This window comes from Gossypium raimondii, chromosome 5 (genome assembly GCF_025698545.1).
Source record: "Gossypium raimondii isolate GPD5lz chromosome 5, ASM2569854v1, whole genome shotgun sequence".
NCBI classification, from domain to species: Eukaryota; Viridiplantae; Streptophyta; class Magnoliopsida; order Malvales; family Malvaceae; genus Gossypium; species Gossypium raimondii.
Window position 1 is genome coordinate 5,766,208 of NC_068569.1, and position 16,412 is coordinate 5,782,619.

Below are 16,412 nucleotides of genomic sequence, written 5' to 3' on the forward strand. Positions count from 1 at the left end.
TTTAGAATATTGAGAATTTGTGCCCTAATGTATTGGACTGCGATTTTTTCATCTGACTTAAACAATTGAATATCCTTTTAAATTTTATTGCACGAGTCTTTTGGACAAATTCATTTTTGAGGAGGTGAAATATCATGCCCTAACTCATTGGGTGTGACATTTTCTCTCTCCGAAATGAGAGAGTCTTAATGGGTAACTTGTTTTATATAAGTTTTCACAAAGGATCGTATTTTAAATATCTTCAAAATTTTCAATTCTCGACATTAAGACACTAATTAATCAACTAGGTACCAAAATTTTTTTGGCGTTACGAGGATGCTAATCCTTCCTCGTACGTAACCGACTCCCGAACCTGTTTTTTTCTGAATTTCACAGACCAAAAGCATTGTTTTAATAAATCTAAATCGTTTATTAAAAACAACCGTTTTACGAGATAACCCGATCACACCTCATAAAAAAAAGATTGGTGGCGGCTCCCACATTCGTTTTCATTTTTCAAAACCCAAGTCGACCCTGTTTTATCAAAATATGATTTCGACAATTATATTTAAAAAATTTATAAATGATTTTAATAAAATAAAATTAAAAAAATACATATCATAATTAAATAAATTTATTTTTTGTAAATTACGATAAATTTTAAAAAACCATCTATTTAGGGCTATTAAAACTCTCTCTCGAAACTACTCACGAATTTTTTAAACTTAAAATCTTATACAATTTAAATCTCTCCAACAAAATTTTCATCCAAATACCCCTTAATTTTTTTTTGATATTTTTATATTCATTTTGTTGTTTATATACTAATAGTGTCGTTTTGACTGAAAAATTAACAGCAGAAGCAAAAAGTTAAACGGTGTTTTTTTGGATTATCTGATATATTGGTTGGGTGCTTTTCTAAGCTTGCTAACTTGGTTAGATTAATATTTAATTAAATACTAAATATAACAATAGTTTCATTTTTTAAAGCATAAAGATTTATTTTGTTTCTTTAATTTTATAAAAGAGTTATTTTAGTCCCTTATTTAATTTTTTGTTTTTTTAGCCCTTTAATCTATCAAATCTCCTTAAAATGGGATAGAAAAATTAACAAATTGTAGATGTTGCATACATGTGTATTGCTATATGTATGTCACATTAGCAATTAATAATTTTTTAAAATTAAAAATATTTATAATTTTATTATAATTATAATTTTAAAATAATTTTTGAAATTTTCTAAAATTTTAAAAATTAATTAATTAATTATATGGTATCCACAACAACAGCAAAATTAATAAATATTAACTGTAAAGTCATTTTTGATAATTTAATAAATGGTATACTTTTAAGGACTAAAAAAATTACATAAAAGACTAAAGTGACTTTTTCTATATATTTGGAGGGCCAATAAAACAATCTACGTTTATTTTGCTTATAAAAGATCTATTGACTTTGTAGTTAACTTGTGATGTAGATTGAGTGAAAGCTAGTAATGACTTACGAAAGAAACGTTAGGGAGTTGCTAGGAAATTGCTTCAAGGATCCCATCCCGTGTGAAGAAAATGGTGATTTGGAACTTAAAATGATGTATTGTTTGATTCTTAATTTTTCTTCTAAATTTTTTTTTCTGTATATGCTTTTACTTTTTTGTATTAATTTCAGTTCGAAGATTCTCCTCATACCCATTGCTTTGAATATTAAGATTGAATTAGGAAGTAATTATAGGATATAAAAATAATTAATAATTGATATGAATATTTTTTTTTTTTAAAATTGTATCCATACAAGTATATGAGTGTCACAGATGGATGTTTATAAGAAGCTTACAATTAGGAGAATATTACTAAAAAGGTAGAGATCAATTTCCATATATACCCTACTCACATGGAAGTGAAAAATAGAATCCTAGTTTCATTGGTACTATTCGTAATTCGAGGTTAGAAATAGGAGGGGGTTACTTGGAAGTATGAGAAAGTTGGAGGGTAGACTTACAAAAGGTGGCAGTTTGGACGGTTAAGATTCGGATGTTATTTCTGAATAAATACAACGTCATATGGTCCTCAGATGACGCGGTGGACCCCTTTCCAAACCTACCCAACTAATCTTGTTTAAAAGGCATAAGGTTTTGAAGGAGTTTTTTTCCTAAAAAAATATTTGTTCTCAATAAAGCTTAATAACCCCCATGATATATGGGTATAGAATTAAGATAAGTGAAGAAAAACTCTGAAATTATTTAAAAATATTTTTTCATTGCTAAAACGGCATGCCCTTTCTTGAACTGGAAAGCGAAAACAACCCAGATCTACAAAAACAAAATTTAATAAATAAAATTTGAAGGCCCATTAGCTTCTTAAGCCCACTCTAAAGTGTCAACAAAAACTAAAAAAGAAATCCATAAATCCCAAAATCCAAAGTTCATTAAGCAATAAACATTTGTTAAATGTTTAGATTTGCGAATTCTCTCTTTCCCTAATCGGGAAAAAATTTAAAATTGTAGTAATGGTTAGATTTTGGGTCACTCGTTTAACACACAAATCTTTAATCTGATTGATCTAAATTAATTTTATTATAAATAAATTAAATCTTAAATCATTTTGAGTAATTTTAAGAAAAAACACTCTCTTCAGGAGGCATATGAAGAAAAAGGAAATTCTTCATGCTGGTCAATTCTGTTTTTATTTTCAAAGTAGTAAAGATATTTAGAATGAAATGATGAATCAATTTTTCGATCATAAAAACAAATATTTAACACCCAAATGGATTAATCTTAATAACACCTAGTTTTCCCTTCTTAAATCTGAAATCACTATTTCCACCATCCTTAACTATATATATGTAGCATAAGTAACCAAATTAACAGAAACTTCAATAATGTGATCTCGTTAGAATTACATGAACACAACATTACTCTAACACTCATTCCCTTAATTACTTCGCTTTGCAGTAGTTGTTTAACTTCAATCACTACAATTGGTAAGTTTACTTTATACTTTTTGTTTGTTCTGTTCTTTGGGATTCCCCCAAAAATTGCTGTAAAGAGAAAGACAATTATTTTCCTTTGCATATTTGAAGTGAAAGTTTTTGTTTCTGTTGATTTGTCCCTTTTCCCCCCTTTCTTCTTTGACGAAAATGGAATCTTAAAAAGGTTTTCGCTTTGGTGACTTTAGCCTCTCGTTTTTTCAAATAGAAAAATGAGTGGTTTCTTAAGCTGCAGTAGATGTTGTTTTGAAGTTACCAACAGTTGATGTTTTTAATCTTAAAACTTGTTTCTCCTTTTGCTGAAATAGTTTTCCCAAAAATATTGATTTCCTGAGAAACAAACGAGTTTCATACTTCATAAATGTGATTTTGTGTTTTGGCGCAAAACGAACAAAAGTTTGACCAGCATTTGAAATCATTTTTTCTTTTAATCTAGTGTCCACGTTTCACGGCATCAATGGAGGACTTCATAGATGACAATAATACCCCCTTTCTAGTATTTAATACAGTTAGTTAAGAAACCATGAAAAGAAGGGTACATTAATGGAAATTTATTTGTTTCCATAAGTGTAAGTAACTTGTAGGACCCTTGTGACTATAATAATGTCTTGTGGATCATGACCCAGGTAAATTTTGCGGTGGCATTGGATGTGGCAGAGATTTCTGGTTTGACCTTTTATTCAACATATTCTTTTACCTCTGCTTTGGTTGGTCTTTTTTGCCTTTATAGCTTTTATGTGAAAATCTAGGTTATTAGGACATCTAGATACTGAGTATTTTTATGTGTTTTGAAGTTAATATCTTTAGGTTTATGTCAAAAATTGAGTTATATAGGAATTTCGAAAGAAGAATTAGAGCCTGTGTCTTTCAATATGAGCTAATTAAATTCATTGACATTGGATTCTTCAGTCTCAGCTTGTGGTCTGTGGGTCAGGGAAGCATTGAAGTTGTGAAGGATAAATAAACTTGACTTGCTATTTTAACATTGAGATTAAGAGTTAATTAAAATTATGCAGACATCAAAAGGAAGGTAACTTGCATTCCCTTTTATGACTGTTCATTCTCCCTTATCACAGGTTTCTTATGTGGTTCTTAGGCAGCAAATTTATGTTTTGTTTTCTTTTTCCTTGAAAGAAAGATGCTTAGTTGGAATTGGAGCTTCTTCTTCCATTTAAACAAATGCATATAGGTGCGATGAATGCTTATTCTTGTTTGTTACCCTTTATGATCACCCGGGTTGCCTGGGATTTAACCACTGCTTGAAAGGCATACAAATGCATATAGGTGCAGTGCATCCTACTACTCCAAGCTTTTCAATTTTATCATGCACTGTTCATTAACTACCGATGTTTAACAGAAATGGATCTTCGGAAGTGCCGCCAAGGGTCTATCCTCGAGCAGTTCGTCGACTCAAGCCAACCACACTAGACACCGATGCAGTTTCTACTTCGAATCGGGCAAGCAGAACTTCAAAAGAGAAAAGCCCTAAGGTTGTTGAGCGCTATTTACCTAGAAGCCAAGCTCCAGAGGTATACAAAAGGAAACATTATAGACTTCATGCATGATCATCTAGCTTAGTACTTATAACCCATTTTCCTCCTTTTATAATAGCAGCATGCCAATAGGCAACTTGTTGATCTCATTAATGGGGATGGGCTTATTTTTCAACCTTTCCGATTAGTTGTGTTGATGCAGACGCATTAGCGTCCCATAGATTTGTCTTTTTCAAATTAGAAATTCGAGTTTAGCACTTAGAATCATGGCTCTTTCGATCCTTCGCGAATCCGAACATCTAACCTTTTCTGCTTTTCTTGCTTCAGAAGAAGCGCCCCAGCAGAATATCTGAACTGGAGGTACGGAATTCACAGCTTCAAGAAGAATTAAAGGTGGTGAAGGAGCAGTTAAATTCATCCGAATCATGCAAGAACCAGGCTCAGCGAGATGCCAAGGAGTTCAAGAAGCAACTGTTGTCCATGTCTGCAAAGCCCGAAACGTGTCGAAAACAGCTTCTTGAGTCTGCCTCTGAGGGAACTCGTGTTGTTGAACTCGAGCTGATATCACAAGGACGGGATCAAGCCTTGCAGCCGGAGCTTGAAGCTACCCGAAAGCAGCAGTCTCTTGACTCGGCTGTGAATGAGATTCAACGACTTAAGGATCATCTTGAAATGGTGGCTGAATCTGAGGCTAAACAGACCAAGCAAGCGGAATCAACGATTTTGGATTTTAAGGACTTGAACGGAAACCTGATCGAAACTCTTTCTCTTGTATCAAACATGAAACACCGGCTAAAGGATGGCCAAGAATCGGAACCTCAGGCCGAAGTATTGGCTAGTGAAACTCTGCTACAACTTGAAGCTGCGAAAAAGACTGTTGAGACACTTAGATCCGAAGGCATGAAGGCCGTCGAAGCTTACAATTCCATTGCTTCAGACATAGATCAGTCAAGGGAACGTGTTTATTCACTGGAAGGTCTTATTAACAAACTTAAGGCAGACCTGATCAACGCTGGTTGCATTATCTCTCTTGATTCTGATGGTGGTCGAATAGTTGTCGAGCATCCAACACGAGAAAGTGAGAAACCTGAGGAATCTCAGCAACTTGAAGCAGAGATTTCTTCTTTAAGATCTGCTCTCGAAACAGCTGAGATTAAACGCCTTGAAGAACAAATCCAAAGCATTATACAGATAAAGAGTGCTCATGAGCAGATGGACCGGATAAACACCAGAGAGGCAGAGTTGTTAGCCGAACTAGAGAAAGCAAACTCTTATATTATTGACTTGAAGGCGAATCTGATGGATAAGGAAACTAAGTTGCAGGGTATTTCGGAGGAAAATGAAGAGCTACACATGAAGATTGAGAAAAACTTGTTATGCCGGCGAGAAGTGGAACTCGAAAACAAGCTTAAGGCATTGAAGGAAGCTGTTGTTGATCTGAAGGTAAATATGATGGATAAGGAGACAAAACTTCAAAATATATCCGATGAGAACGAGATGCTCCGGTCGGAAATCCGTAAAAGGGACATGAACATAGGTAAATCGAACGATGAAGTGGCTGCTGAGCTAGAGTTGACAAGGGCTGCAAAGCAAGAAGCTATTATGAAGCTTGGACTTGAAATGGAGGAGGCAGATAAGAATAACAGGAAAGCAACCAGGGTGGCTGAACAGCTTGAGGCTGCACAGGCGGCCAATTCGGAAATGGCGGCCGAGTTGAGAAGATTGAAGGTGCAATCGGAGCAGTGGCGTAAGGCTGCTGAATTAGCTGCTGCATTGCTTTCAGCAGGTAATAATGGAAAGAAACTCATTGAGAGAACTGGTTCACTGGACAGCAACTATAATCCAAAGATTAGCTCACCTTATACTGAAGATATGGATGATGATTTGCTGAATAAGAAAAATGGGAACATGCTGAAGAAGATTGGGATCTTATGGAAGAAGCCACTGAAATAGAACACCTATATTATATATATGTATTGCCAAAATTGCATAGAATCTATATTGTCTCTTTTACCCTATTTTCCTGTGGATGTCATATCGGCGTATGCTTACAGTTGAAAATGCAACTTGTGGTGATGTTGGATTTGGATTCCATTGTTGTTTCAGCTAAGCTGCTTGCTTAATATTAGGCCATCACTTAATCGGCTGCTGAGTGATAATATGAATTACTATTTTTCTTAATAAATATGATTATGCAGGGTGATAACATGTTGCTGTCCAATGAACTGAGATTTTGATTGATGATAATGGATCAAAGTTGCTCTTAATGAACTTCATTGAAAATAACAGCAACTCTTACCTTGAAAAGAAATTAATCTAAAAACCCAAAACCAAATCAAAAGTTAGTCCCTTGAAAAGAAAATGCTAGCTATCATTATCTTGCTTTGAGTTGATGGTACGACCATTGGAGGTTTTGTGATTTAAGATGGACTCCAACTTTTAAGTTAATAAAAATTTTAAATACGGAGTAAAATAATCGAGAAGTAGATGATTAGAGGTGGACATTAATACAGTGTAGCTAATTTCATATCTACACCATTGCTATTGATAAAAAATTGGTTCTGTAATCATTTCGTCCATAATGGTTAGAACTAATGAATTTAAATGACTATTATGATAAAATGCATTATTTTATTTAAATTTAATCATAACTTTTTTAATTAATAAAATGAATTACCTAAATAATTTATGAGATGACGTTATTATTTAATACGTTGTTTGTTTTACATTTGTTGAAATACGAATTGCATTCTTAATTTTTGAAATTTATTAATTAAGATTTTATATTTAAAAATAATTTAATTTCTTCATTTGACATTTATAAATATTTGTCATTGATGAAGCTCCACAAGGATTGAATCGGTGCCTGTTTGCTGATAGTTTGGTATCACAAAAATATATTTCAGTATCACTAATACCAATATTATCGCATACATCCATTGCTAATGCAAGCTTTGAACTTGTCATATTGTATTTTGGGCTGCCTATTGGGTCTATATGGATATTTATTATCTTGGTAGTAGACTGGTTTATGGATCTGGATAGCAAATATCTATTTTTTTAGTTTCGGAAACTTGCATTTTACTTCAAACATATTAATTTTTTTTTAAAATTATTTATTAAAATGTTATTTAGGTTAGATTAGTTCGAAATCAAAGCATTCTATTTTTGAGTCCAAGAAAAAATTAATTTCTAATTCAGTTGAATGGAGAGTTCAGACTTGAGTACGTTTAGTGGCTCTATGTAATTTTTTTTATACAATTGTCTAGAATTACCCATAACCTCTCAATCTTTAAATAGGAGGATAAATAGACTTCAACGCACTTTAACCTACGTCTTCATATAGTAGCAACAATGTCAATCTGACAGAGTTCAGACTCTATTGGCAACTATATATATATAATTAATTATTAATAAAATTCATAAAAAATATATATATCTTTATAAGTTTTGAAATTTAAATATTTAACTTCTTAACTTAATTACTCATCTTTCTTAATTAACTATTTAAATATTAATGTTTATTTAACATTAAAATGATTTTTAAATATTTAAAGTATTCTTTAAAAATGAATTCAGAAATCCAACTGCTTAAGTAAAGTTTAACCGATTGGGCGAGGAGTCAGATTGATTTCAACTTGTGATCCAATTGAGTCCAAATTGCAGTATGAAAGTAGCTTCAAATTGTCGGTCATAATTATATCATTTTCCTAATATTTTAAATTTTTTTGACATAAGTGATATCTAAACTATTTTTTTTAAGTTGGTATTTCCGTCACTCAGACCATTAAGTAGTATATTTAAAAAAGAAGATGAATTCATAAATTGATACCTAAACGATATATTTTTTGGTCCCAAATAGTACCTGAACATCAACATCTGCTCCATTATTGAGGCTGAGGTATGGGTATTGCACAATGGGCTACAATATGCTTGGAATATTGGTGCAAGGAGGATTATATTGAAAACAGATAATTTAGAGGTTGTTCGGTTGGTAAATAAATTAATATTGGGGATTCATAGTAATGTTGTGTTAAGAGATCTTTAACTTTCAAACATAGCATCGGTGTCCAGAGTTATAGATTAAGACCTGGAGGATGTAGAATGACTAGGTTGATGCTTGTTTAGGTTTAGTTTTAAATATTCTTTAAAGAAAACATTTATAAAATGAGTCGTCAAAAATTGCTGCTCTAAGTGGATACTCGACAAACAATAAACATGATATTTTAATCAAAGTGCATCACAACGAATTAAGTTGGCTATTTTATTGGATTAAAATAATAAATTAAATTCAAAACTTGGATTGCGTTAAGACTCAATTTCTAGGGAGGAATTACTAAAAAAGATGTGCATTGTCCACACTCGTATTTCTTTTGTTCCTAAATATTTTAATAACTACTCCTATCTAAGGTCACTTAATATGCGATTTAAAACAATAGTGTTATTTTAAACATGATAAATTTATTTCTTTTAAGAAGTAAAATAAATATTGTATAAAAATAATCATCTTTAAAAATTGTATTGAAGGCATTAATTTATAATAGGATAGTGAGGTATACTGTGATTCAACGCTGAAACAGTATTATATTAGTAGTAGAATGTTTAAGCTAATTTTCTAACACTTGTTCCATCAAGGTGACAATATCTTAAGTAAGATTTTGTCTGGGATGAGTGCTTTTCCTTGTCTCACTGAATTGAGAGAGATCATGATCTATATATTCATTTCTTATTACTGACATGTGAATTTAATAATCTGTTTTTAGTATTGGAATCTACAGGAAGCTGAAAGTAATCAGTTATGATGACAGAATATCTAGAAAACATCAACTGATTCAAAATCCGATGGTTCTGCAAATGCAAACTAACCTAACTTTAATAATATATGTTTTTCAGACAGTTCAGACCTGACAGACAAATCCATGAAACATCTCTCTCACTCTTTCATTCTTTTTCTCTACCATCTTCTGCAAATTCCCTTAATTGGTTACCAAACAAATTTCAATCATCATTTGCTTATCATCCAATAATAGAACGAAAATGGCAATTTTTTTTAAAGAAAAAGAAAAAGAAAATAAAAGAGAAGAAGGGGAAAACACTGATGATTCCGATGAATCAAATCTCCTAACACAAAAAAACAGATTAACAGCTACTGAAATATGCTGCTTTCAGACATTAACAAAAGACAAGAACAAGGAACAGAAGACCAAGTCTTTTTCTTTTTCTTTTTTCTTCTTCTTTTCTTTTTACTACATTAGAGGGCTATTGAGAAGTCCATGCCAAGATGAATTGAAGCCATTCCAGGTTCCTCTTCCAGAATCAAAGTCGGCAATGGAAAGCTCTTTCTTCATTGTTGTAACTGTACTTGCGTTACTCATTTCTTCATTATGATATGGTACCATAAGTTCCCCGTTAAACCCCATATCTTCAACCTCCCCCATGTTCTCATTTCCAAACCCATAGTAAAAATTCTGCAAGCTGTTCTGGTTTCCAAGGAAACTGCTTCTTAGTGCATCAACAATGGCAGGATTGGGTGGTGAAGTACTACTGGTACAACCGTTAAGGCTAGGGTTTCCAAAATCATCAAACCCTAAAGGGAAACCGGACTGTTTTTGGAGCCGAGCAAAGGCCAGGCTTAGGTCATTGGTGTCGTAATTCAAAGGTGGGAGGTGACCAGCAATGAGTGGGTTAGTAGTGGATGTTAATAACGGTTGATCTTGGCTTCTCTTTGATGATGATGACGATGACGACGACGATGATGATCTTTTGTTCTTCCTGCACCCACCGCCCACCGGAACATTTCTCAATGTGCCTCCTTTGGTCCAGTACCTCCTGCATGACTTGCAAAAATACCTTGGCTGAGAAAGGCTGTAGTTGTTGTAATAACAAAATTTGGTGTTGATGGAATCACATCTTGGGCACTTGAGTGCTTGTTCATGTTGAGGTCTTGGCTTTCTCGCTTGTTGTCCTTTTGAGTTAACCGACATGTTTTCCATTGAAGGGTTAGCCATCTCCTGATTTTTTTTTAAGAAAAAAAAATATGACCAAATTGCAATAAATAAATATTTGTTCTTAATCAGGTTTATAATCTAATACTTGGTCATATCTTGATTGATAGGAACAAATTGATATGATTAATCAGTGGGGTCATGAAGGGATAGTTCAGAATTTAGAGCCTTTTAATCAATTTGTTTTTTTTCTCTCTTTAATATTCACTTGATTATAAGAACAGAAAAGAAAGAAAGAAATCAACATTAGTTCTAATTTAATTCAAATCAGAACAACTGTGACACAGAAAAACAAGTTCTATAAATTTGTAAAGAACATACATAAAAAAAACTATAGCTTATGTTGATAACCAAAATTTATTTTCCTTTTCCCTTTTATAATTTTGATCTTTAGAAACAGAAGACGATCGACTCCTAATTATATTAGCATAACTGAAGTTAACACATCTTTTCGAATTTTCAGATAAAAAACAAACCTCCCAAAATTCACAAGGCTCTACCTACATCGCGAAATATATATAGAAACACTTGTTTCTTTATCATAAATATATGTATATACCTGGTGTTGTCTGGTAGAAGGATCCATCCATGCAACAGAAAAAGAAAACAAAATATGCAACACAGCTAAGGAAGCGCCAACTTTGGGGGGTTGTTTTAACAAGAAGAGATCAAGTGCAAAGAAGATGAGGGAAGAGAAGAAGAGAGATGGGTTTTGTTTTTGGTAACAACTCAAAGCAAAGCAAAGCAGCTGCAAAGGTGAAGATATATAAAGCAAAAGCTAGGCCCCTCAAGTACGCCTCCCAATGAGAGAGTGAGAGAAGAAATGAATTTAGTTTTATTTTTTATTTTTCATTTTTACCTATCCCATTGAGCTGTAATGATGAGTTTCCCGTACGAGATAATGATATGTTTGTCTTGAAGGTAGATAAATATTATATTATATATTTATATAATTTTTGTTTATTCATATTTTTTTTTTCTGTGTCTTTTTGATATTGTATTCATATTTCAGTCATCAAACAAAGCTTTAAATGGAAAGAAAAACCTAGCTAAGATAGTCTATGGCCTTGGGGGCCAGTACATGTGGGTCCGTTCTCGCGTGGATTCGACTATACTGTGGGGTCCATCTGACTCAGGCTCCTCACACTCCTTTGCGATTCATATATAATTCTGTATCTGCCTCCTATTTCTTTTATATACCATATTCGAATTTAAGTTTTATAAACTAATTATTGTTTATTTTATAATTTTTAATGTATTAACAATTTCTTTTTATATAATTTTAATATATTTTAAAATTTTACAAAAACATAATTACATAAAATATATATGTTGAAATCAAATAAAAATAAAATTTAAAGACAATTTTTGCGAGAATCAACTTTGAAATAATATAGTTCAAAATTTGTAATCTTTATCGATTTTTGACCCAAATAATATAAAAAATTATTTATCTAATATGCCCTCAATTAATTATCGAAATAATATGGGAGTGTGATATGCAAGGGCAAATGGGCACCTAAAATGACGAATTGGGGTAGGCTAGTCTGTGTTAGGGGAGTAGGATCCTGCTCCCTTGACATGAATAAGCCCTTTCATTGTGGGATTTTGGGAGCAAAAATAACTTTTTCCATTTAAACTCACACCTTGAAATTCAAAACAACCTTAATAAAAAAAACCCACTTAACTGAAAAAAGAACTCAATAGTGAAGATCTTAAAAAAACGACCATGAAAATGGAGAATGATTTCGTTGCATATGTATACAACAAAGGTCAAATTTACCTGTTTGAAATTGGTGCCTTTTTTTAATCGAATCAACAGGTTGATGTAAGGTTCAATTGAGATGCTAAGATTAATGAAGTAAGAAAGTTGAAGCGAAATCATCTTGCCATTGTGGAAGGATGATATCAAGGCTCTTCTACAGATACCCAATGCCATCCAATCATTGTATTTATAATCTATTGGAACTTGTTGACATTGAAGATGTGAATACAATGGCATATGCACATACCAAATACAGGGACCTACATGCTGCTAAGCTGTATGCCGAGTTAGAATGCAACAATGTTGAAGCGAAGGAGGATATTCAATGAGCATCATCCGCAGATATTGTAAATGAAGTTACTCCAATAAATCAATATAATTTTGGAGCTCAATGTTGTTACAACTTCGACCATAACATCAGTTTGGTCAATCTGACTAAATGTGGTGCAACATCAACATCTGGTGGCTACCTTAACTATATTTAACCATCAATCGTTCGGTTTGAAAATAACATAGGGTTACAATATGGTATAGAAGAAAAATAGGAGTAAGATGAGGAGGTCCTAAATGACGATGTTGATGAATTTAGCGACCAAGATTCATATGAAGTTTTCAATGACGAATGTGATGAAGATCAAGTTCAAGAATTTCATGAGTTCCCCTAGACTAGTCGAGCTTTGAGTGGCATGGTAATCCAATTCCAGCCTACTGAATATTTATGGACTATAGACCTTGATGTTGCCAATACTGTTGAGTTCCCGAAGTAACCAAAAATAGTGCCCAATCATGTATTGCTGAAAGATAGGGAAACAAAAGAGCTTCGTGTTGGGTTGCAATATCCAAATAAGGAGTTATGTGTTTCCACAATTAAAGATTATAGTTTAAAAGTGTCGGTGGACTACAAAGCGACCATTTCAAACTCGATGCTATACATGGAAGAGTGTTGGAATGTAGCTGGTAGGAGCAGGTTGAGGGTCAAAGTTGCATTTATTAAGCAATCTCGGATGTGGGAGATACAGAAGTATGAGGGACCACATACTTGTATTGCTGCAAGGTTGAGCCAAGTTCATTGAAAATTAGATACAAAGTTACTCAACAGATATATCAAGCTGTTGGTTGAGGTGAGGCGCACTATGTCAATAGTTGTCTTGGTGGCAGAAATGCAAAACCAATATGATTACATAGTATCATATTGAAAAGCGTGGAGTGCCAAACAAATAGCGATGAAGGACCTATATGGGGTAAAGATGTTCCACCGTATTTTTTGGACATTCCTATCTTTTGTCAGATGAGCCCGTTCTATGTGTAAAGATATTCCACGGTATTATTTTTACTTTCCTGGCTTGTGCCAGGGCGTTCCCTCATTGTAAGCCAATTGTCCAAGTTAATGGCACTTGGCTTTATGGGAAGTACAAGAAAACCTTGCTAATTGCGGTTACAATGGATGGGAACCGAAATGTTGTACTAATTGCATTCACATTTGTTGACAAAGAAAGTATGGAGTCGTAGGAGTTTTTCTTTAACTTGAGATGTCATATTGTTACTCAAGACGCAATTTGCTTGATGTTTGATAAAAGGAATAGTTTTGTTGTTGCAATTAGACATTCTGGTGCCCCTTGACGGTCTATCAACTGCATGTGCCATGTAGTGAATAACTTCCACCAAAAGTGCAAAAATAAATCGTTACATAAACAAGTGATGAATATGGGTAATAAATCAGATCCATTCTAATAAATTATGTTTTTATATATTTTCATTTAATTCAAATGATGACTATAGTCTTCACTTCAAGACTCTAGAGGTTACAAGTTGTAAAGACACAGGTTTAACCAACAGATTGAAAGGCCCTGAATTTGTCCCTGACCTGATGGAACAGTTCACCGCTGGCCCTCTTCCTCATACCACATTAATTTCAAAACCCCCAAATTGTGCGTCCAAATGTTATTGTATGTGAAAACAATACAAGCTGCTTACCAGCAGACAACGGCTCTGTCTCAGCCTAAATCATTCCTGATCGCCTGAAGATCTCTGCGATTCAAATCACTCCTAAATGAGCACACAAAAGCATGAACCTCGTGCTCCGAGCACATCACGACAAAACAAGGTTTGAATTAAACATCCAAACAGCTTTTTATTATTAAATATTACAAGTTCCTTTCCTAATCACGTCATTTGTTATAATGGTAACCATTTGTGTGTATTTAAGTTGATTCAATTTGTCTATTGAAATCATAATAATAAAAATATATAAGTATTTGGGATTTGTCTGATTAATATAATCAAATTTCAGATTCAAATAATCATCTCTCATTATTTTATAAATACAGAAGTATTTAGAATTTGTCTGATTAAATATTATATTAATATTTATAATTCATTTAAATGAATTTTCAATTAATAAATAAGGGATCAAAATAGATTAAAAAATTCACAATTAAATCGTTCAAGGACCAACAGAGGGTCCAATCCTAAGAGAAGAAAATAGAAACCTAATATATGGCCCTCTAAACAAGTTGAATGCTGATATACATCGACTCATTAATTACGTTCATGAGCTAAGTTACCTCTAAAGTCAAACTTCAATCCCTATCAAAATAAATTTCATTTATTAGTGCTTTTACTGTGACTAATGCATGAATTTCAATTCATCAGTGGCGTTTAAATTTCTCAACTTAAACTTAAAGCCACTCTTACTATGAAAAAACATTTAAACATATTATAAATTGTGTTAGTGAGAGGGGAAGGGTGTGATGATTGGGGGCTAATAATGATAGCTAGCAGTGGGAGTGGTGACAGTGACAAGAGGAGGATCTTCTATCTTCATTTGCCCATTGTTGAGTAACATGTGGAGACCGCATATTCAATCCTAATAATGTGGTCTGTTTCTTAAAAATATCACCCTTTTATCTTTTATAGAAATTGCTTAGCAAGTAAGAATTTAAGTACTTACGTAAAGTGAATCTTTAAAACTTTTTTAATATCGGATTTATTAACATTTTACAAACTCTTGTCGTGAAAGTTAATTTTATATTTTCATCATACTCAACACGCAACAAATATAATTAACATCACACCAGTTTTCTTTTTCTTTTCTTAATATTAAACTTTAAATTTTGTATCTTAAACTATCCTTACAAAATTTTGATGATTTTAAAATAAAATTACAAAAGAAAATACTAAAAGAGAAATTAATCAGAAATTTTTTTTCTTAAGGTTACTTCAGATGGTGTAGAGCGCGATTTCGATGAACAAGGTTTTTTAATTCATGGATTCGCAATCCTTTTTAAATGTATATCAATTTATAAATTCAAGCATATCTTGTGCTAAAGCAACAAGGTAACTAATTGTTTGGCAAAGGCGGCATTAAGGAGTTTAAATCAATTAACTCTTTTCGAAAAACCACTAATTTATTTTATATGATTACTTGAGGAAAATGCTAATAAGTCTCCACAGGAAGGATCCACAGTTTTTGCTTTTAGGAGTGTATTTTTATTTATCATTTTTTATAAAATTTGAATTACAAAATGTGCAATAATTTTTAATTATAAATTATAAATTTTGAGTATTCGGGACTAAATTATAAAAATTTTGAAATTTAGGGATTTAAGTGAAGTTAGAGAGTTAAATCTAGTTTAAAGTGGGAATTGAATGAAAATATAGAATTAATTGTGTAGAAATAAAATTAGTCTCTATTTAGGGACTAAATTAAAAATTAGGCAAATGTTGAATAAAAATTGAAATATTCAATGTGAAATTGAATTGTATTATATTGATCAATTTTAATTGTTTTAATTCCATAGCTAACGTTGTGCATGAAACCTCGACTAAGAAGGGAAATGATAAAGTCGACGAGGAATAGCTAGGAAGTTCTAGTTTGTATTTCTATAATCCGAATATAATTATTAATTGTTGTATTTTGATTTAATGTTTATGGTAAGTAGTTGAGGTGAGGATATGATATTTTGATATTGAACTAAATTGAATTCATTGTACATGTGATTATATGGAAAATTTATATTTGATATTGATTGTTATTGAATTGTGAAATTAAATCCCTATTAACTGTATCGAGCTGAGTCAGATATAGATGGAATGCCATAGGATTGAAAGAGTTCAATGATTCTTCGATTACAAGTCAATGAGACACGGGGTGTCAATCTATTACTTCGGATTAATTCGATGAGGCAC

General features: G+C 32.5%; 2 protein-coding genes across 4 annotated transcripts; one reads left to right on the forward strand and one right to left on the reverse strand.

Moving 5' to 3' along the window:
* Nucleotides 1-3,804: 3,804 nt before the first annotated feature.
* LOC105769460 (interactor of constitutive active ROPs 3) lies at nucleotides 3,805-6,662 on the forward strand. Of its 2 annotated transcripts, XM_012590109.2 has the most exons (3): nucleotides 3,805-3,991; nucleotides 4,319-4,490; nucleotides 4,782-6,662. In XM_012590109.2, exons 1-3 carry the CDS (start codon nucleotides 3,972-3,974, stop codon nucleotides 6,405-6,407), a joined length of 1,818 nt encoding a protein of 605 aa, XP_012445563.1. In that variant the 5' UTR covers nucleotides 3,805-3,971; the 3' UTR covers nucleotides 6,408-6,662. The 2 variants fall into 2 exon arrangements, 1 of the variants encoding a protein (XP_012445563.1); XR_008195711.1 differs by lacking the exons at nucleotides 3,805-3,991; nucleotides 4,782-6,662 and adding an exon at nucleotides 4,002-4,245 and having other exon boundaries at nucleotides 4,319-4,467.
* A 2,819-nt stretch (nucleotides 6,663-9,481) lies between these two features.
* Nucleotides 9,482-11,205, reverse strand: LOC105769461 (dof zinc finger protein DOF3.1). Of its 2 annotated transcripts, none has more exons than XM_052630424.1 (2): nucleotides 11,019-11,205; nucleotides 9,482-10,419 (listed from the first exon to the last, which is right to left on the reverse strand). In XM_052630424.1, exons 1-2 carry the CDS (start codon nucleotides 11,047-11,049, stop codon nucleotides 9,701-9,703), a joined length of 750 nt encoding a protein of 249 aa, XP_052486384.1. In that variant the 5' UTR covers nucleotides 11,050-11,205; the 3' UTR covers nucleotides 9,482-9,700. The 2 variants fall into 2 exon arrangements, with proteins under 2 accessions (XP_052486384.1, XP_012445564.1); XM_012590110.2 differs by having other exon boundaries at nucleotides 9,482-10,465; nucleotides 11,019-11,204.
* Nucleotides 11,206-16,412: the final 5,207 nt, after the last annotated feature.